The sequence below is a fragment of the Camelus dromedarius genome, chromosome 4 (assembly GCF_036321535.1).
Source record: "Camelus dromedarius isolate mCamDro1 chromosome 4, mCamDro1.pat, whole genome shotgun sequence".
Classification (NCBI taxonomy): domain Eukaryota; kingdom Metazoa; phylum Chordata; class Mammalia; order Artiodactyla; family Camelidae; genus Camelus; species Camelus dromedarius.
In genome coordinates, this window is record NC_087439.1 from 6078929 (window position 1) to 6099318 (window position 20390).

At 46.0% G+C, this 20390-nt stretch overlaps 1 protein-coding gene across 1 annotated transcript; it reads left to right on the forward strand.

Moving 5' to 3' along the window:
* The first annotated feature begins 548 nt into the window (after positions 1-548).
* Positions 549-19939, forward strand: LOC105084485 (cytochrome P450 27C1). The gene is made up of 9 exons (XM_031451208.2): positions 549-830; positions 5206-5396; positions 6530-6729; positions 7986-8195; positions 9919-10082; positions 12803-12969; positions 14245-14323; positions 14820-15023; positions 19031-19939. Exons 1-9 carry the CDS (start codon positions 549-551, stop codon positions 19145-19147), a joined length of 1614 nt encoding a protein of 537 aa, XP_031307068.2. The 3' UTR covers positions 19148-19939.
* Positions 19940-20390: the final 451 nt, after the last annotated feature.

Sequence of the window (20390 nt, forward strand, 5' to 3'; positions counted from 1 at the left end):
CATAAAAACCACCAATTGAGACAGCATAATTTTCATCACGGAAATTTGTGATAAAATAATAATGTGGTCATGTTACAATCCTGTGAACTACGGGCCAAGTCATCCAGCTTTTTTGTTCTCATTTTTGTGCACTGAGTTATAATCGTAGGACTTGAAATCACGAACTGTTTCCTTGATATACTCTCTATAGTGATCTTTCAGGAAGGAAATAATTTTTAAAGTTCCAGTAGACTTTTCATTTTTGGGCCATTGTTGGAAGTGGGGTTGACCTTAAAACTTTGTGGTCTCGAAGAACGCTTAATTAATCTGATGTGAAGAAAAAATAATAATCGCCTCATTTTCTTGCGGTCTCATCACAGACCACCCCCTTTTCCCCAGCCTTAGGGGAGGGAGCGTTTAATAATGGTCTGGTGTAAACTGATGCTCGGGCCGCGTGAGTTCCAAGGAGCGCTGCTGGTACAAGTTAAAACGGAGCAAGAGCCACGGCAAAGGGCAGCCCCCGAAACAAAAAAATTGCTCAAACAAACCAACCAACGCCAAGGACCGCCATGGCTCTGCTGGCGCGGATCCTGCAAGCCCGTCTGAGCCCCGCGCCCGAGCGGGGCGGGCTTCGGGGCGGCTGCACCCCGCTGCTGCCCCGGCGCGAGGGCGCCCGGCTCCCGGCGGGGGCGCGGGCCGAGGACAAAGGAGCGGGGCGGCCCGGGGCGCCGCGGGCCGGGGGCCGGGCGCAGGGACCCCGGAGCCTCGCCGCCATGCCCGGGCCCCGGACCCTCGCCAACCTGGTGGAGTTCTTCTGGAAGGACGGCTTCAGCCGCATCCACGAGATCCAGGTAGCCGCGCGCTGGGGCCGGGAGGGCTAGCGGGCTCGCTGTGGGGGCACGGCGCCGGCGAGGAGGCCCGGGGCGGGGGGCCGAGGAAAGGGTCCCCAGGAGGGAGCGCCGGGAAGGGGACCCGGGGAGCGGATCCCGGGAGGACGCTAGGGAAGGGACCTGGGGCGGGAGGACCAGGGAGGGGATCGGAGGAAGGGATTCCGGGCAGGGAGCGCCGGAGGGAACCCCGGGAGAGGGGCTCTGGGAGGGGGCGCCAGGGAGGGGACCAGAGGAGGAGACCCTAGGGAGGGGGGACCGGGGACTGAGGAGGGGATCCCGGGGGACGCCGAGGAGGAAGCGCCGGACCTGCCCAGGAAGGGCGAGCTGGGGAGATGGCTGCAGGGAGCGGCGCCCGGGAGGGACCCCAGGGCCGGGGCATCTTGCAGGGGTGCCCGAGGAAAGGGCGCCGGGAAGTGTTTCCTGGACAGGGCGCGCGGGGGAGAGGGCTTTGAGGAGTGATCCGGGAGGGACTCCGGGGAGGGGGTCTTGGGCAGGAGGGTCCCCGGGGGTGGGAGTCTCGGGCAGGGGGTGCCCCGGGGCCCCTGGGCCGCGCGCGCTGTGGGCTCGGGCGGGCGGACTCGAGGCAGTGGGAGCCTCCCTGCCTCTCCACGAGGTGGGCCAAAAGGTCTGTGTCTTTACGCTGCGAGGACACGTTGTGTCTGTTTTTAGTCCTTTTTGTTGGTGTTTTATGATTGAAAAACAAAACACAAAGTAACAGCGGAGGTTTGGAGGCTCCAGGTTATGTAACCCCTAAGTGATGGGAAGACAGGCGAACATTCGGCGTGGAGCCAGGACTGGGCAGGGACTGAGAAGAACCCAACCGGTCCAACCACCCTGTCGGGGTGTTGGGACCCACTCATTCTAAGGTGTCTCATCTTCATCCTGCGTTTCCTCCTTTGCTCACCCCAGATTGACTCTGTCATTGCCAGGTGACCCTGCACCTTTCAGCGTCGTCAAATCTGGGCCTTCTCACTTACCTTCGTGGTTTTCTCAGGGGACCTACCCCAGCCCATGCTCTTATTTCTGGGATCTGGGCCTTTTGACTTATTACAAGAACACCCTCCTCCCCTTTTGTTCAAAGCTTACCCTTTAACCTCCAGATCACAGAGGAACCCTTTGGTAACCACCTACCTGGGTTTTGGTCTGAATTTCATTCATTCCCTCCACTGTTAGCACACATGGTGGTGCTGAGGCCATGGCTGCGGTTGAAGCAGAAACTTCATTCACAGAAAAAAAGTGGCTCAAGAGGAGCAATTTTCACTCTACTGAAATTCCAGCTGGCCCCTCCTCTCCAACCCCCAACATCATCCCCACCCAATTTTTGCCCAGATGCGTTTCTAGGGCTCAAAAGTTATTTCCTCTGTTTCATGTGGAATCTGAACCTGAGATATCAGGATGATAGTTTTCAAATATGGTAAAAAAATATTTTATCTATTTAATGACAAGTTCAGTACAGCCTGATTTTTTGTTTTTGTTTTTATCCGCCTCCGTGTCCATCTGCCTTTTTTTTTCCTTCCAGTTTTAACTTCTGTTTTAGTTAAGGAGCTGACTTTGCCTGAGAAGTGGCCCATCTCCCAGTAGTTCCTGTTAACAGCCATCTTATTTATTTTGGGGTCCCTGTTTGTTAGGCAGAGTGATCCCTTGGCACAGGACACAAACCATTTGAATCTTAGTGTCTCCGTCTCCAGGCAGCAGGACTTAACTTGGACCATAAAGCAGCAAACAGCTTCTACCTGAAAGCAGAAGAGTAGAGAGACAGCCGACCCTATGGCCTGCTGTTTCTGATGTTGAGAGTTGGGGTGGTAAGAAATGTTAGCAGATGCCAAAGAGAGACATGGTCGTTTTCCCCATGCTCTGCCCTGCCTGTGTCCTACTGAGCCCTGCTGGGGGATACTTTCTTCCTCCATCCCTTCCTCCCCTAATTATTAACTGGACAATTTAATCCATTTATATTTATTGTGATTTCTTTCCTTTTTTTTTGTTAACTTTATTGAGATATAATTCACATATCATACAATTCATCCACTTAGACTATACAGCCATCACCACAATCAGTTTTAGAACATTTTCATAACCTTAAAAAGAAACCCCATATTGTATCCTTTAGCTGTTACCCCCACCACTCTCCCATTCCCCCAGCCTTAAGTGACCACTAGTTGACTTTATGTCTTTGTAGATTGGCTTCCTCTGGACATTTCATATGAATGGAATCATATAATATGTGGTCTTTTGTGTCTGGCTTCTTTCACTGAGCACCACGTTTTTAGAGTTTGGCATGTGGTAACATGTATTAGTACCTCATTCCTGTTTATGGACAAATAATATTTCAGTGTATGAATAGGCCACATTTTGCTTACTCATTCTTCAGTTGACAGACATTTGGATAGTTCCCACCTTTTGCCTGTAATGAATAATGCTGCTATGAATATTCAGTGCAAGTTTTTATGTAGACATATGCTTTCATTTCTTTTTGATATATCTCTAGGAGGAGAATTGCTTGGTCAAATAGTAACTCTGTATTTAACTGTTTGATGAAGACTGTTTTAATGTGGCTGCGTTATTTTACGTTCCACCAGCAGTGCAAGAGGGTTTTGATGTCTCCACATCCTTGCCAATACTTGTTATTACCTGTCCTTTTGTTTTAAGCATCCTAGTGGATGTGAAGTGTTCTCTCATTGAGGTTTTGATTTGCATTTCCCTAATGACTAATGATCTTGAGCTTCTTTTCATGTGTTTATTACACATTTGTTTATCCTCCTTGGAGAAATGTCCATTCAAATAATTGCCCAGTTTAAAAGTTTTGTTTTGTTTTGTTTTGTTTTTTTACTGTTGCATTGTAATACTTTAAAAATATATTCTGGACATAAATGTGTGCTTTGCAAATATTTTCTCCATTCTAGAGATTGTTTTTCACTTCCCTGGTAGTGTCCTTTGAAGCACAAAATTTTTAAATTTTGAAGTCCAATCATCTGTTTTTTCTTTTGTTGCTTGTCCTTTTGATGTCATATCTTAAGACACCATTGCCAAATCCAAGATCATAAAGATTTGCCCCTATATTTTCTTCAAAGAGTTTTATGGTTTTAGCCCTTACATTTAGATCTTTGGTCCATTTGGAGGTAATTTTTGTATGTAGTGTGAGATAAGAGTATACATTTATTTTTTGTTTGTGGCTATCCAGTTTTCCCAGCACCATTTATTATACTGCTTTTTCCCATTTAATTGTCTTGGCACCTTTGTTGAAAATCAATTGACCATTGATGTATGAATTTCCTTCTGGACTTTCAGTTCTATTCCAATGATTTAGATGTTCATCCTTATGCCAGTACCACATTGTCTTCGTTACTTTTATAGAATCTTTGAAATAGGGAAATGTGTCCTTCAACTTTGTTCTTCTTTTTCAAGATTGTTTTTGCTATTCTGGGTCCTTTGCATTTGATTTTTAGGATAAGCTTGTCAATTTCTACAAAGCCAGCTGGAATTCTGATAGAGATTATGCTGAATCTGTGGATCAGTTTGGGGATTATTGCCATCTTAATAATACTGTCTTCCATTGCATGAACATGGGATGTCTTTCCATTTCTGTAGGTCTTTAATTTCTTTCAATGATCTCTTGTAGCTTTCAGAGCATAAGTTTTGTACTTCTTTTGTTAAATTTACTCCTAGGTATGTTATTCTTTTTACTATTGTAAATGGAATTGTTTTCTTAGTTTTATTTTTGGATTGTTCATTGCTAATGTATGGAAATGCAGTTGATTTTTGCATATTGCTCTTATATTCTGCAAGCTTGCTGAACTTGTTTATTAGTTCTGATAGTTTTTTAGTGGATTCCTTATAATTTTCTATACACAAGATCATGTCACCCATGAATAGAGATCACTTTACCTCTCCCTTTCCAATCTGGGTGTCTTTTCTCTCAGTTTCTTGCCGGGCATATTTTATAGGTCCGTTACAGTTTGTCCACAGCAGCTCCCTTCGCGGGGCGGCCAGGGGGAGCTGTTGGGGACGCGTGGGAAGGGGTTTCAGAGCCTGTTTGGCTCAGGATGGTTAAGACCCTGCAGTTCGTCTAGGTCCACATTTCTCTCTTGTGACTTCACACATCTAAGGTATTTTTAAATGCATATCTTAAGAAATTCAGGAGACTTCTATAAATGTGAGTAATGATGTGAAAATATTGTTCTCAGGAGTACTTAAAGTTACCACCCTGGTTCAGCTCTGTATAACGTAGTGCTTCCTCTGCCCCAGTTTTCTGCCCCCCTTAACCCACAGGAATGTCTGTGTCAAAGGTATGTCATGTCTGTGTATTTTTCCCTTTTTCGGTCTCTCCATGGTATTGCAGCAGAAGCACACTCGGGAGTACGGAAGAATCTTCAAGTCTCACTTTGGTCCTCAGTTTGTAGTGTCTGTTGCAGACCGAGACTTGGTGGCTCAGGTGCTGCGGGCGGAGGGGGCTGCGCCCCAGAGAGCCAACATGGGGTCCTGGCAGGAGTACCGAGACTTACGAGGCAGATCTACTGGGCTCATCTCGGCGTGAGTATGTGGGGCCGGGCTGAGCACGAGCAGGGAATGGGAGCCCAGGGAGGCCCCCTCCCTGAACACTGGGCTCCTAACTCCTGATGGAAAAGTGTCAGGAGAGCCTCTTGTGGGATCCCCTGAAGTCAGGCACCAGAGCCCAGCTGGGGGCTCTCTGCTTCCTCCTGTGGGAAGAGATGTGGTGGTGGGGACGAGGTGGGGGTCACACTAGCCCAGCGATGGGGAGGGACTGTTTCTCAAGCATTGCTTTGTGGCTTCTGGTGTCCGTTCAGTGACCACCAAGGGGGCTGAGCTCACAGTGCCTGTCTGTGGACAAGGGATGAGGTTGGTTGAGTTGTCTTAGCAGACCCCCTGCAGGGGCTACGAACTTCCAGCGTCCATCGCCAAGTGATGGTTTTCCTGTCTCATAACAGACTACGATGATTATACATCTTTGTGCCTTCCAAGAGCTAATTGGCACTCTCGCAGACAGAGAGGAAAATATGGAGCATCTGTAGATCTCCTGGTCCAAATCACTTGCATTTAGAAATTCTATTTTTGACTCTTTTGATATGTATGTCCTTACACATGAACTGGGGAGTAGCACCATCAATTTCTCAAATAAAGTAAAAAGAAATTGTGGTTGGGTGTCACCACTGTCCCTCAGTTTCTGTCCTAAGAGTAGTAATCAAACAGCTTCTCTCCCTTTGTCCAGCCCTCGGAGGGCAGGGGACAGTACTCTGTGCCGTCACCAGGGCGTCTTGGCGCTGGCTGCAGGCTCAGGAGCGCAGGAGTTCAGATCAGTTCAGGACCCGGGAGTTTACTTGTGTAGTTTGTTGTCCTTCGGTCATCAGAGCAGTCTTGTGTCTCTTTACTATAATACTACTGCAAGAGTTTCAAAAGCAGTAATATTACTTTTGATAAAGTTGCTTCCTGGTGGCAGTTTTTTCCCTTAAAGTTTGCTTCAAGGGCAACAGCTCAAGTGTTAATGAGACTGCAAGGCTGAGGTTACCCCTCCTCTTTGCAGTGTCGGCCCTGCCTTTATCCCACGTGGATGGGCAGGTGTGTTGCTTCTTTTCTGCTGGGGTCCTCTGAATTCCTTCCCAGATTACCAATACAAGGAAAATGACTGGAAATTCACTTCATTCTAGGGAAGGTGACCAGTGGCTCAAGATGAGAAGTGTGTTGAGACAAAGAATCCTGAAACCAAAAGATGTGGCCCCCTTTTCGGGAGAAATCAACCAAGTTATTGCCGATTTAATTAAAAGAATCTACTTCCTCAAGAACCAGGCAGAAGATGGAGAGACTGTGACCAACATCAATGACCTGTTCTTCAAATATTCCATGGAAGGTGAGGTGAAGTCAGGAGGTGGGAACGATGGAAGAATGGACGTTTGCCAAACAATAGTCGTTGTCACTCGTTGGGGCTTTCCTGCATCCCAGGCGGTGTGCTAAGCCCCAGACATACATCCATGTGATCCTGGCCATGCTGATGGAACCGGGGTTGTCTATAAATGGGGAAACCGAAAACTACCCCCATTTTTAGTGGCAGAAACTTAGTTTCAAATACAAGTCTTTTGAGGGGTGGGTATAGCTCATAGGTAGAGTGCGTGCTTAGCATGCACAAGGTCCTGGGTTCAATTCCCAGTACCTCCTCTAAAAATAAATACACAAATAAACCTAATTACCTCCCCCTGCCCTGCCAAAAGAAAATTTAAAAAAATAAAATAAAATTCATGTTAGATGAGTAGTATTCTCGTGGCTCAAAAATTCAAAACCAAAATATTCATTGGAAAGTCTCCCTCTCTCCTGACCCAGCTAGGTCACCAGTGTCTTCAAGGGATGTTATACGCACATACAGAGAAATACATGCGAATATTTTTTGCAGGGGCAAGGGGAAGTCGTTAGGTTTATTTATTTATTATTATTATTTTGATGGAGGTACTGGGGATTGAACCCAGGACCTCATGCATGCTAAGCACACGCTCTACCCCTCAGCTGTACCTTCCCCTGTGAATATTCTTTTTACTTAAAAAATAAATGGTCGCATACCACACATTCTTTTCTGTATCTGGCTTTTTTTTTTTTAATATATAGAGAATTCTATCAGCTTTCCTATTTTAAAAGATGAGTTTAACTTCAAATTCAGTTTTTTAAAGTTCAGATATGCACGCTCTCTGAAAATAGTAAGAAAATCAACAGAGAAGAGAGTTGTAAACCCACCGGAAAATCCCGCTCTTGGTGCTTGGAGGCCCTTTCCTCTGCCTTCTTAGCTCTTGGGCTGGGGGCTCCCCGATGTGTGGCCAGGAGGAGCCACCTTTCAACTCCCCAAAGTTGGGCAGAAAGGTTGGGGGGTCTCGCCTGGTAGGTCTTGGACAGACTGTTGAGCTGGGGGTGTGATGGGGCAGAGGGTCTGTCAGCGCTGTGTACACGGCCCCCGGTGCATCAGGACCTGGCGGAGGAGACCTCCGGTGATGGAGCGGCAGGCCTCATGAAGGGCACCTGGACCACTTTAGAAAGTGATTTCTGTGGCCAGGTATCGTCTGCCGATGCTGTGACCAGTCTATGTGAAAAAGGGCTTTGAAATGACACCTCTCTCCCATGCAGGAGTGGCCACCATCCTCTACGAGAGCCGTCTGGGCTGTCTGGAGAGCAGCATCCCACAGCCCACGGAGGACTACATCCAGGCCCTGGGGCTCATGTTCAGCATGTTCAGGACCTCCATGTACGCGGGCGCCATCCCCCGGTGGCTGCGCCCGCTTGTCCCCAAGCCCTGGCGCGAGTTCTGCAGGTCCTGGGATGGACTCTTCAAATTCAGTAAGAGAAAGTGGGGGCCACTTCTGCACACCCAGGTGGACCTGACTTTCCAGCTAGTTGTGTGTCTAACGCTCATGCGGACAGTGGGTCTCCCTGCAGAGGATGACCCGATGTCCTTATGAGCCATTGGGGCTCCAGAGCTTTTAGATCTGTTTCTCCAGTGAGCAAAAAGCATGTGGGTTGTGACCACAAGCGATGGGACCGATTTCTCACTTTTAAACTCTTTATTTCAATACACATGCTTGCAGTGATATGTAAATGTCATCTGTGGGAGGTGACGCCTTTAGTCCAATAATTCTGTCATTGCTTAAAAGGCAGATAGAATTTCGTGCCTGTGCAAGTTCATTTGAACATTCTCAGTGGCAGCTTTGGGGACAGAGAAATTCATTTGTTTCTCACTTGGTGGAAAACAAGCTAGGAAAAACTGTTTTGTTCAAGCCCAAGGTGAGACTGCAAAGCAAGATTAGTTTTCTTATGTGGCTAAAAATTTTACTATAAAAGAATTTCCAAAACAAAAAAAAGAGATTTCCAAAATGTTTAGAACAATGTGAACAGTGAAAGACGCATCCCAGGGTGTCCTTTGAAGGTATATTTATTCATTTGAACATATAAGTTTCATATAAGTTCTTGTATATTCATTGAATGTATAAGTTCTGATGTATATAATATCTTGGCTTCTTTTTATAGTAACACGGTCTTTTCCCTCAGTTCATTCTCCCTTCTCGAAGCACAGCAGGAGAAAAAAGAATCTGTATTCTTGTCACTCCAAAGCTTTTTTGGCTGTTTCATCAGTAAAGCAAACATTTACAAATATCTTATTTTTAAAAAGGAGGACATATTTAGCTTATCTTTAACTTTTTCTTTTTTTTTTTATTTTGGAGTAAACTTAAGGATCTAATTGGCCTTCTTCAATGATTCATGAATTGGCAACACCCCGTCTAGCAGAGAGAAGGATGTGCCCAGCTTTCATTCATTTATACCAACGAGTGTATGAATGAAGTTCCAGAGTTGACAGGAAATCCACTGGGGCTTGTTTGGCCTCTGAACCTGCCACAGACTGAGTTAAGTTATTGAGAGGATGAAGAAGGAGTGCAGACTGGAGATTCTCCTTTTTTTTTTTTTTAAACTGAAGTCTAGTTGACTTACAATGCTGTGTTAGTTTCTGGTGTACAGCGTAGTGACTCAGTTATACTCATACATGTATATATTCTTTTTCATTTGATTTTCATTATAGGTTATTACAGGCTGTTGAATATAGTTCTCTGTGCTGTACAGTAGGACCTTGTTGTTTATCTATTTTATATACAGTAGTGTGTATCTGCTAATCCCAAACTCCCAGTTTATCCCTCTCCCTACCTTTCCCCTTTGGTAACCACAAGTTTGTTTTCTATAAGTCTTTTTCTGTTTTGTGAATAAGTTCATTTGTGTCTTTTTTTTAGATTCCATATATAAGTGATATCGTGATATTTATCTTTGTCTGACTTACTTCACTTAGTATGATAATCTCCAGGTCCATCCATGTTGCTGCAAAGGGCATTCTTTCATTCTTTTTTATGGCTGAGTAGTATTCCATTCTCTAAATACAGCATGTCTTCTTTATCCAGTCATCTGCTGAATTAGGTTGCTTCCATGTCTTGGCTGTTGTAAATAGCACTGCTGTGAACATCTGAAGTGATTATTCTTAACCACAACTTTTTTCAAAAGAAACACTGTTTTCAAACAGGCCAAATTCATGTTGACAACAAGCTGAAGGCAATACAGTGCCAAATGGACCGAGGGGAGAGAGTGAGAGGGGGGCTGCTCACCTGCCTATTCCTCAGTCAGGAGCTGACGCTGGAGGAAATCTACGCAAACATGACGGAGATGCTCCTGGCTGGCGTTGACACGGTGAGTCGTCGGTTGTCCTCTTCTCTCAATAGACAGAGCACACGGTGGCCTTTCTGGGTAATCTGATGGGTGGCAGAGATGTAGAGCCCCCATACATGTTTGTATGGCTGAACGTCTGCGTTGCTGCTGCAGGTCCCCAGGAGAAGACTATTTTCTTTGTTTTTAATATCTGTAACATATAAAATAAAGGTATGTGGTAGATTCTATAAAGAACATGACCACAATCTCTTATCATGCACACAAAGTAAGAGTTCACTGTAAAGTTTAAGAATCATTCCTTCTTTGCAGCCGTTTGTCCATTGTTTCGTAATATCAGAAATGAAGAGGGCACAGACATAAAAACCCTTTTATTCAGGGGAGAGGATTGAACTCAGTGGTAAAGCACATGCTTAGCATGCACGAGGTCCTGGGTTCAGTCCCTAGTGCCTCCATTCAAATAAAAACAAACAAACAAAACCTAATCTCCCTCCACCCCCCAAAACATATCTGAAACTAGAGATGAATTGAAGCTAAAAAATAAACAAAACAAAACCCTATTACTTGTCTTTTAAAATATTCCAGGCCACGGAGAACTCCCCAGTTCATTTTATAAAGGCAGCCTAACTTTAAAACCAAAGCCTGCTAAGAAGCATAAAGAAAGAAGTGTTTACTAAGCAGTTTGATGAATATGTGTGCGTATCAACTCTAAATAAAATCCTAGCGAGGAGATTCAATTAGTGTAGCCGATGAATAATATATTATGATCAAGAGGCCTCAAGAGTAGAGTGAAACAATTATACTGTACAGCACAGGGAAATATATACCAGATCTTGTGGGAGCTCACAGTGAAAAAAAAGTGACAATGAATATATGTATGTTCATGTATAACTGAAAAATCGTGCTCTACACTGGAATTTGACACATTGTAAAATGACTGTAACTCAATTAAAAAAAGGTTAAACAAACAAACAAACAAAAAAAGCCTCATGCAATTACAGACAATCAATTATTGGTGATTTATGTAAGAAAGAGAACATGCATTCTAATGAACAGATTTACATTTAAAGAAAAGATTTAAGCTTTAAATAAAAATATTGGTGAACAACAACAACAAAAAGAATGAAACAAATCACTGCCAACTGATTTGGAGGGAATTCCGTATCCTATTGTGAAGTTGGCATAAAAGTCAAGTCAACTCATGTATAAGCCAGAGTGACTTCCAGACCTCACTATCATGCAAACTCATAGATGCGATCAGTGAAAATTCTGCGTGAATGTTTCTTGTAGTTTTGTTGGTGGTGAATGAACGGAATGACTCAGACGCACGGTGCTCTCGCCCCCTGGTGGTGACCAAGAGCATCACCACGCGAACAGTTCCTCGGTGGGGGGAACATCCCTCAGGTGATAAAACAATTGCAACTTCATACTAATTTTTTAAAAATGTTATTTTAAAAAATCAGCTTGATTGCAGTATAATTTATGTGCAATAAGCAGCATCCATTGAAACCGTATAATTCGACACAGGTTGTTGGCAGATAACAGTATAAGCACAGATGGAATCGTTTTTGAAGCCAGCACCACAATCGCGATCCTGGATTTACTATAACTGCAAGTTCCTTCCCTCATGTCAGTCCATTCCTCCCCAGACCCCCGGCCCCGACCCCGGCAACCACCGATCTGCTTTCTGACACTGTATGTCCGTTTGCATTTTTCTAGAAATATGTATAAATGGAATCATACAGCATGTATTCTGTGTCTGGCTTCCTTCACTCAGCAAAATAATTTTGAGATTCCTGGATATTACTGCACATAAGAGTAGTTTCTTCTTCTTTTTTTTTTTTTTTAATTCCTGAGTAGTATTTCATTACATGGATAGACCACCTTTGGGATTTACGCGGAAATGTGATTTTAATAGAAAGTTTTTGTTCTCATAATAGACAGCATCTAAATTATTTCCTTATCATTTATAAAAAAAGAATTTGCACATTAAATTATGCATTACAGGAGAGCTTGCTCTCCAAAAACATATGGTATCTATTACAGAGAAATAATATCAATATGGCCTACTTAAGTTAGATTAAAAAAAAATTTTTTTAGGGGGGAAGTAATTAGGTTATTTATTTATTTATTTATTTATTTATTTATTTATTTATTTATAGAGGAGGTACTGGGGATTGAACTCAGGACCTTGTGCATTCTAATCTTGTGCTCTACCACTGAGCATACCCTCCCGCAGGTTTTTTTTTTTTTTTTTCAGATGGAAGAAAGGGCATCTATATACTATGGAATTTCTTGGTTTACAAGACAGTGAAATACAGTCACATAGATAACAGTGTTGATTTTAGTGAAAATCTTGGAACCTAGGATATGAAGGTCACAGAAAGTTCCAGGCACCACCTCCAGGCATGACCAGCATCCCTGTGCCCTGTCAGGCTCCGCTGATGAGGCAGATGGCTCTTAAGTGATTTCTAAGAGTTCCAAAATAACTTTTCCTGTAACTCTTCACTGAAAGAGGCCGTGACTCACACAGGTGATGCTACTTCCCAAAAACATTTGGTAGTTTTTTTCTAGGAGGAGGTAAGGAAAGTCATCTTTAGTTTGGGGATGACCAAGATGCTCTGGTAGCGTTGTCTGAGTGTGACTTTGCTCCTACGCTTTTTGCCATGTGACTCCTCGTCTGCTGTTTCCAGCTGCTGGAGTCCTTGGTTTTCCTCACCGACGTGCCTGTGTTTCTTTCTCAGACGTCCTTCACCTTGTCCTGGGCTGTGTACCTCCTCGCGAGGCACCCAGAGGTGCAGCAGGCTGTGTACCGGCAGATAGTGAAGAATCTGGGGGAGAGGCATGTTCCCGCGGGGGCCGATGTCTCCAAAGTCCCGCTGGTCCGAGCGCTGCTTAAGGAAACCTTGAGGTAAAAGGTTCACCCGAATTCAGCTGGAAAACCATGTCCCTTAAGTCTCTGATTCTGTATCATAATGATTGTGCTTTTGACTTAAAAACTGGCTCCTAAACAGGCACTCCATCTCCCCTCAGTGGCTGGAAAGTTTAGGAAGGAGGTCCTCTTGGCCATCGCTGTTTCCTCTCTGCCCTGGTCAGGGCACAGAAACGTGAACTTCTTCATAAACATCTTTAGCAACATCATCAAACTTTGCATCCACGCTAGTCCTTTGGCTTCCCTGGTGCTTTCCAGGGGGCTCCTCTGAAGCTAAAGCAGAATAAAAACTGATCGTCAGGAAATGTTTGGGGCTGTTTGGCTGGTTACCAGACTTGCTTACAAAGTCTTGTGGTCCCCATGTGAATCCGTAGTTGGATTGGAGAAACCCAGTAGTGAGGCTTCTTTACTCCTGGACGGGGCTTTACTGACCCTGGGAAAAGCCGGCACGTGAGGGATACACCTAGTCTTGGGTGTGTTTGGGTGGGAGGTGGGATCAGGTGAGGGGTGAAGTGTCCTCCTCCTCTGAGGGTCAGGATCCTGTACACAGCATCCCTCTGCGGAGGACATGCCACGACAAGGAGCAAAGATTCTTCACAGAGGACACAATGAAATCATTCTTAGAAACCTGACTTAATGATATTTCAAATTGTGTGGCATCCTCAATCACAGCACGCTGTTTAATCTCAAAAAAACAAAAAACAAAAACAAAAAACCCATAACGTTGTAAAACAACTATTCTTCAATAAAAAATAAAATAAAATAAAACAGAACAATGATACTCTTTAAAAAGAAAAAAGAAAAAAGCCAGTTGTGTTAAGTGGTATTTGTCAATTCAAGTTCTGTTCAGAGTGTTGGCAGGCTTGCCTCCCAGAGGTGATCTGAAAACTGAAGTAGCATTTCTCAGAATGTATCTCCTGGAGCCCTGAGTCCTGTCAGCTGTTCCCTGATAAAGGGGGTCTCATGCGCATGTAAATTTCACAAACTCGGAATTTTTCCTCTTGGATGCACAGTGGCACATTAAAGCCTTTGCCTTGTGTGTTGAAAACTTTTTTTTGACCTTTTCCACATTCCCCAGGATACTTCCCAGGCAAAGCTAAGGAGCTGTGAAGGTCTTTGCAAGAATTCCTGATTGAAACCGTACCCTGTGTGACTTTTTAGAAAATGAAATGGCAATATGGCCAGACTTTGAAATGTTTATAAAGTATTTTGAAAGTCACCCCTCCCTTCCCTTCCCCGCTGGCTTTTTTCCAGGCTGTTTCCAGTGCTGCCGGGGAATGGCCGGGTCACCCAGGAGGACCTGGTTGTCGGCGGGTACCTGATTCCCAGAGGCGTGAGTTGGGCTGACTTGGCGGGGCGGGGCTGTGCAGGGGTGGTCGGGTTGGAAATTTGCTTCCATGTTGAGGAGTCCTAGTACTGAAGCAAATACCTCTAGGGTACCTTCTCTTCTGCATATATTTTTATGATGAAGGTCAGGCTTTGGGAGCCTGGAGAGGTGCATGGTGCTGTTGCTCTGGCAAAAACAAAGCCAGGTATTTCTGTCCTCCCAGACCTGTTTCAGCCCCGTCCCCGGAGGCCTGAGTCCCAGAAGCAGCAGGTCTCCCCACGGAGGGTTTCTGAAGGGCTTGACTGCCTCCTGCATGGCTGCACTGATGCTCATTCAGGGTGGGGTGTGAACTGATGGAGCTGGCATCCTGGGTCTGCGTCTTTGTGGCTCCTTCCGGCCAGAAGCATCTCGGGAGGGACCGTCCAGCTGGGGCTCCGGCCTCTGCCCCACTTGCCCTTGACTCTGGTCCTTCTTCCTTTTCTGATGAACATCGTTTCTGCAGACCCAGCTGGCCCTCTGCCACTACGCCACGTCCTACGAGGATGAGAACTTCCCTCGGGCCAAGGAGTTCCGCCCGGAGCGCTGGCTGCGGGAGGGGCACCTGCACAGGGTTGACAATTTTGGATCCATCCCCTTCGGCTATGGGGTTCGCAGCTGCATCGGGCGGAGGATTGCAGAACTGGAGATCCACCTCGCCGTGATCCAGGTAGGGCCGGGAGCTGGCCTGTGGGCTTGGCCTCGTGTACTGGGCTCCCATGAATCAGGGTTTGGGGGAGAAAGGAAACAAAACTTTGAAACCTTTAAGCTTCAAATTAAATCCCTTTTATAGGTTAACCCCCACTACCCACCCAGGAGCCACCTTTAGCCCCCAGGGCCACCTGCCCTGTTTCTTTCCTCCTTGGACATGTGTGTGGCTGTGGGGGGGGCGCCCATGTGCTCACGTGGGGGCCCTGCAGAGAGGTGAGTGGGAGGTGTCCTGTGAGCGGCCTTCAAACCATACGAGCATCCTGTCTCCAAGGAACCCCTCAAAATGCAGGTTCCTGGGTCCTGGCCACAGAGAGAGTAACCTATTTGTGGGTCCGGGGTGGGGCTCTGGGCAATTCTGGTTCGTGGGCTGCGTTGGGTCTAAGACACTGCACCTGGTGGGGCACTGGGGCACCTCCACCCGCTGTGGTGTCTGCGTCTGTGGTTCAGGCCCCCGCCTCCCGGATGTCACCATGGAGGAAGTCCCACTTGTTCTCTTACTGGGCCCCCAGCCCCTCACATCACCCAAATGAGCCATTCACACGGGGAGGTGGTCCTCAGCCTGTTGGGTTTTGAAGCATCAGGAAGGCTTAGTATTTTATTAGAGAATACCTTGCACGCTAACCTCTATATAGCAAAGTGTACACTTGTGTGCACATACAGTGTCTGAGTTCTGGCTGCAGCAGGAACTCAGTCCTGTCCGAAGGAAAGTTTATAAAAGAGACGTCTGTGGCAGCGACAGATCTGCCTGTGTGAACCTCTGTTTGCTGCAGGAAACCTTGGCCCAAGATTCGGGAGTTGACATCCTTGACTCCAAGTGATAGAGGCATGAAGGGGTCACCTGGTAACTTTGTCTCCCCATTTTGCTGGTGGGGAAGCTGAGGCTGAGGGAGTTGGAGCCACTGGCTGCAGTTCCAGTGGGGCAGGCGCAGGGCCCCTTGTGGGTGTGGTGACTCAGTCTTGCCTTCTCCCCACATGTCACGAGGTGCTTCCTGTGGCCTCACCTGGCCCAGGGCAGAGCACCTGGGGGCTGGGACCTTTATGGATGTCGGCATCAGAGAGCATACAAGATGGGGAGGCCTGGCCGGCCTGGGAGGGATTCTGGATGGTCAGCGTGGGAAACGGATGGGAGGGGGTAGGAAGAAGGCCAGAAACGTGTTTGGTGGTGGCGATGGGGGTTTTATTTGTTTGCTTCTGTTCACAAATGCACCAGCTGAAGTTTTTGCTTCGAGTCCTCATTTCTACTTGTGCAAATGTAGAAGGGGAACACTATTATTTGTAATTGCCAAGAGAAGGAAAAAAAAGAGAAGACACAAATAAACAGTTCAGGAAAGAGATAGGAGACATACCGACTAATGCAGTAGATGATGTTGTTTTAATCAAGAAGATACTGCAAATGGGTTTTTTTAACCAATAAACTTGAAGACATAGATCAAATGTACAGTGTACTAGAAAAAAATGTAAATTACCCAAACTGACTCCAAAGAAAGAGAATAGACCTCAGATATTGAGTACATTGACTCGGTGGTGAAAAGATCTACCCCTGAAATGTCCGAGGCCTGGAGTTTTATTGCGAGTTGTATCAAACCTCCACTGAATGGGGGATAATCATCATCTTGTGCAAAAAGACTAGAAAAAGGAAGTTATATTTTTATGAGACTTGCATATTCTTCATAGCCATAACCTGGGAAGGATAGCATAAGAAAGGAAAACTACAGGCCAATCCGATTTATTAACAAAGATGAAAGCCATTTTAAATGAAAAATTGGGCAAATCAAATCCAGCAATGGAGGAAACAAATGCACCATCACCAGATCAGGTGCGTTCAGGAATGCAAGGATGGCTCACCTCAAGAAAATGTGTCAGTAGAATTCACCACAATGACAGATTAAAGGAGAAATGTTATATGACCGTCTCTTGAAATAATTGATGAAAGTTAACCCTCATTTATGAAGAAAATCTCTTAGCTCTCCAGTAATGGGAGGGCTTTCCTTAACCAAAAAAATGGGGTCTAGAACAGCAAGCTCGCCTGTGGCCCCCCTGGGAAGGGAAGGGACAGCTTTAATGGTGCAATATTCATGTGTTTCTTTAAGGTGGGAACAAGATGTTCCTATTGCACAGAGAGTGTCTAGAAGACACACCCCTGCCCCTTGGGAGCTGGAGACTTGAGGTGGAAGGTTGAGGGGGGGAGCTTTGTTTTTTGCTTTTATGTCTCATGTAGGTTTCACTTTTCAGTGAGCACGTATGGCCACTTAGAAAGGAAAAAAGGCCGTGTGGTATGTTGGCCTCATAGTGAGGGGACCGATGTGTGGGTTCTCCCTCTGCCACGTGGGAGTGTGCAGGCAGTGCTGGGAGGCTGGGACAAAGGGTCAGGGGTTGGGTGTGGAGGGGAGGTCATCTTGATATCAGAACGTTCTCGAACTACCTAAGTACGGGTCATTCAGCTCAGCTCTCTAACAATGACAAAGTAGTGAGCTAAGCCTGTGTCCTTATTGTAGCCCTCTCCCCTGCCTGACCCCCACCCCCACCTCCAGACCTCAGCTCCCCTGAGGACCCATCAGTGGGTCCTGCTGCGTTGCCTGGGAGATGAGGCTGGAGAGTCGGAGTTGGGTGGGGGGGGCCTGCATCACAGGTGACAATGTCTGGTCTCCATCACCAACACCCTGTTGGGTGGTTGGAGCAGGGGAGGCGTCAGGGCTAGTCAGCCACCCTGCACTGGCCTCACAGGCTCGTGAGCAATGCCTTGCCTCCCTTTCAGGAACCAACCTGGTTTTGACATGGGTCTTTAGAGCAGGTTGCCTTTTATTCCCTAAGCCTGGAGGTGACCTTGAGTATCAGCCCAGGGCCAGTTGGTGAGGAGATTGGTGCTTTAGGCTGATGGATACTTAGTGGTTCTTTAAAACTGGTCCTGTAGATAATTTCTGGTTTCCCCTGAGAGATCAGGGTGGTTCTTTTCAACTGTAGAAATGAGAAATGTGATCATGTTGCAGAAAAATATGTTACACCTCAGTTGTGACAGCAACCTGGATCCCAGCAAGAGACCAAGCAGCACTCAGAGAGTTGGAGAACTCAGGTTTATTACGCCAGCAGGCCCAGAGAAGTTAACACTTCAAACTCTGGACCCCGTCTGTGGGTTTACACAGGCCTTTTATAGGCTGCCAGTTTTACACTTTGCAACATCATATGCAAATAAAGTACAACAGAAGTTGACCAACCAGGAACAAGCTTTGTAGAAGTAGACCAATCAGGAGTGAGCTCCATGCAAATGAAGTACTACAAATGGACCTATCAGAAGTTAGGGAAGTGGACCAATCAGAAGTGAGAGTAATAACCAATCAGAAGTGAGCTCAGGGGACCAACAGAATTCTAGGTGTAAGTTAGCCACTTTAGAGGCAAAAAGTGAGATAGAGCCTCTGGGCCAGGGAACCGGATGGTGCTGGGAGGAGAGCAGCGGCCCTGCCTAGGGGTCCTGCGGGTCTTTTTATGAGGCTTCCCGCCTCAATCAAAGGTGCAAAGTAGGAATATTTAGATTAGGGACCGTGACAGCTGAAGCCTGTTTGGATGGTCTGCCTCTGTCTGACAGCTATGTCCCCCCACTGTGTCTGTACCACATTTGAAGTGGCCGCAGGTTCACTTTGTTTCTCTTTCCTCCTTGCTGTTTGGATTCTTTCTTTCTCTCGACCGACAGTAGGAGCAGCAGAGTTAGAATTAGGCCTTTGAATATTCTGCCTGCATTTCTTTGTCACACTGGCCTCAGAGTTGCTCAGGGGACCTGCAGGCTCTCGGGGACGACCCAATGCTTTGTTTCCCAGTGACCGAGTGACTCTGTGCGGTGTCCAGCACGACACCCACATCTCTCTCCCTCGGCTCCCCGGAGCCCTGGCTGGACAGGGGAGCAGGCACTCAAGCAGGACTGCAGATTTTCTGCTGTCCCAGTGGTGAATCTCTTCTCTCTGTTTCTCTTCTCAGTTGCTGCAACATTTTGAGATCAGAACATCTCCTTGGACTAAAACTGTTCATGCAAAAACCCACGGGCTTCTGATGCCCGGGGAGCCCATCCACGTGCGTTTTGTTAACAGAAAGTGAGCCTGGAGTGTTAACCCAGCCAGTGGACCGACACAGACTGGGCGTTCCTGTGCCCCCGATGACCGCGGCGGAGGAGGTGGACCACTTTTAGGGGCTGTCTTGGGTATAGACTGGCCTCCTGAGTTCCGGGAGACTTTTGAATCTTTACCCAAATAGTGTGTGAAAATTGTTTTACTTTTGCCTACCAGAGTTGCCTTTTCTTTGGAGAAACAGTTGTTTAAAAGCCAGGGGCACTGAGTTCTCCTGCCTCATACAGTGTCTTACCCTTGGGCTCAATGTTTGGTCTCCTATGTGTTTGTGCCAAGAAACGGCATGCTTACAAATTCAGTGCTCGAATGTACATCTTCTGATCCTGCTTCAGGACTCCGTTTGGACGCAGTTATCAACTTCTCATTTTTTAATTTGAAGGGAGACCATTAAGAATGCCTCTGTAATACCGTAATTATGGGAAGAAAGCACCACAGGGGACACAAAGCACCAGATTTAGCTCCTGTGAATGAAAAGGACCATGCTCTTATTTTCCTCTCCAAACCAGTGCTTCTTATTCTAATCTTAGCTGCTGAAGAAGGCGAATCTTACGTTTTTTTGTTTGAAGAAAATAATCATGGAGAAATAAAATTCCTGGCTGAGTCAAGAATCATCACATTTTCTAAGCAAATCGAAATCCGAAGCACATGTGTAAGAATGGAGAAGCTGAGCATGTGAAATTTCATTGCCTACGGTGAGAAAACGGAATTAAACGAGGCTGGTGGAAAACAGTGTAACTTTAGAACATTTTTATTTCAAGGAAAAATAAATACCTAAAAGGACATGCTAATAGAGAAAATAATATTTTTCTTCTTCGTAGTCTTATTTTAAATGTCCAAACTGGAAATGTGATCCAGCTGTTGGTGCTGACATCAGGCTTGACTCTAAGGAGTCTTTGAGCATCTGTTCCTGTTCATGCAACTTGCTGGTCACCAATAAAAAACCCAATTTCATAATATTCTCTGCACCATCGTGCTTGAAACTGCCTATCCTCAATCCCATAATTCTCTTTACATAATCCTTATCCCCAAATCACTTTCCTACTAATATATACCATAAATCTTTCTTCCCCTTTTTAGTCATTCTGCAAGATAATCCTTAAATAAAATAGAAATGGGGGTGGGGGTACAGCTCAGTGGTAGAGCACACACGTGCTTGGTGTGCATGAAGTTCTGGGTTCAACCCCCAGTACCTCTTAAGGGGGAAAAAAGGTAAT

Bases quoted from the DNA above. Each gene is read 5' to 3' on its own strand.
- LOC105084485 (XM_031451208.2), top strand. From the start codon at position 549: ATGGCTCTGCTGGCGCGGATCCTGCAAGCCCGTCTGAGCCCCGCGCCC. The intron at 8,196-9,918 runs GTAAGAGAAAGT...GTTTTCAAACAG, and splicing joins GGATGGACTCTTCAAATTCA to GCCAAATTCATGTTGACAAC. The intron at 12,970-14,244 runs GTAAAAGGTTCA...GCTTTTTTCCAG, and splicing joins CTGCTTAAGGAAACCTTGAG to GCTGTTTCCAGTGCTGCCGG.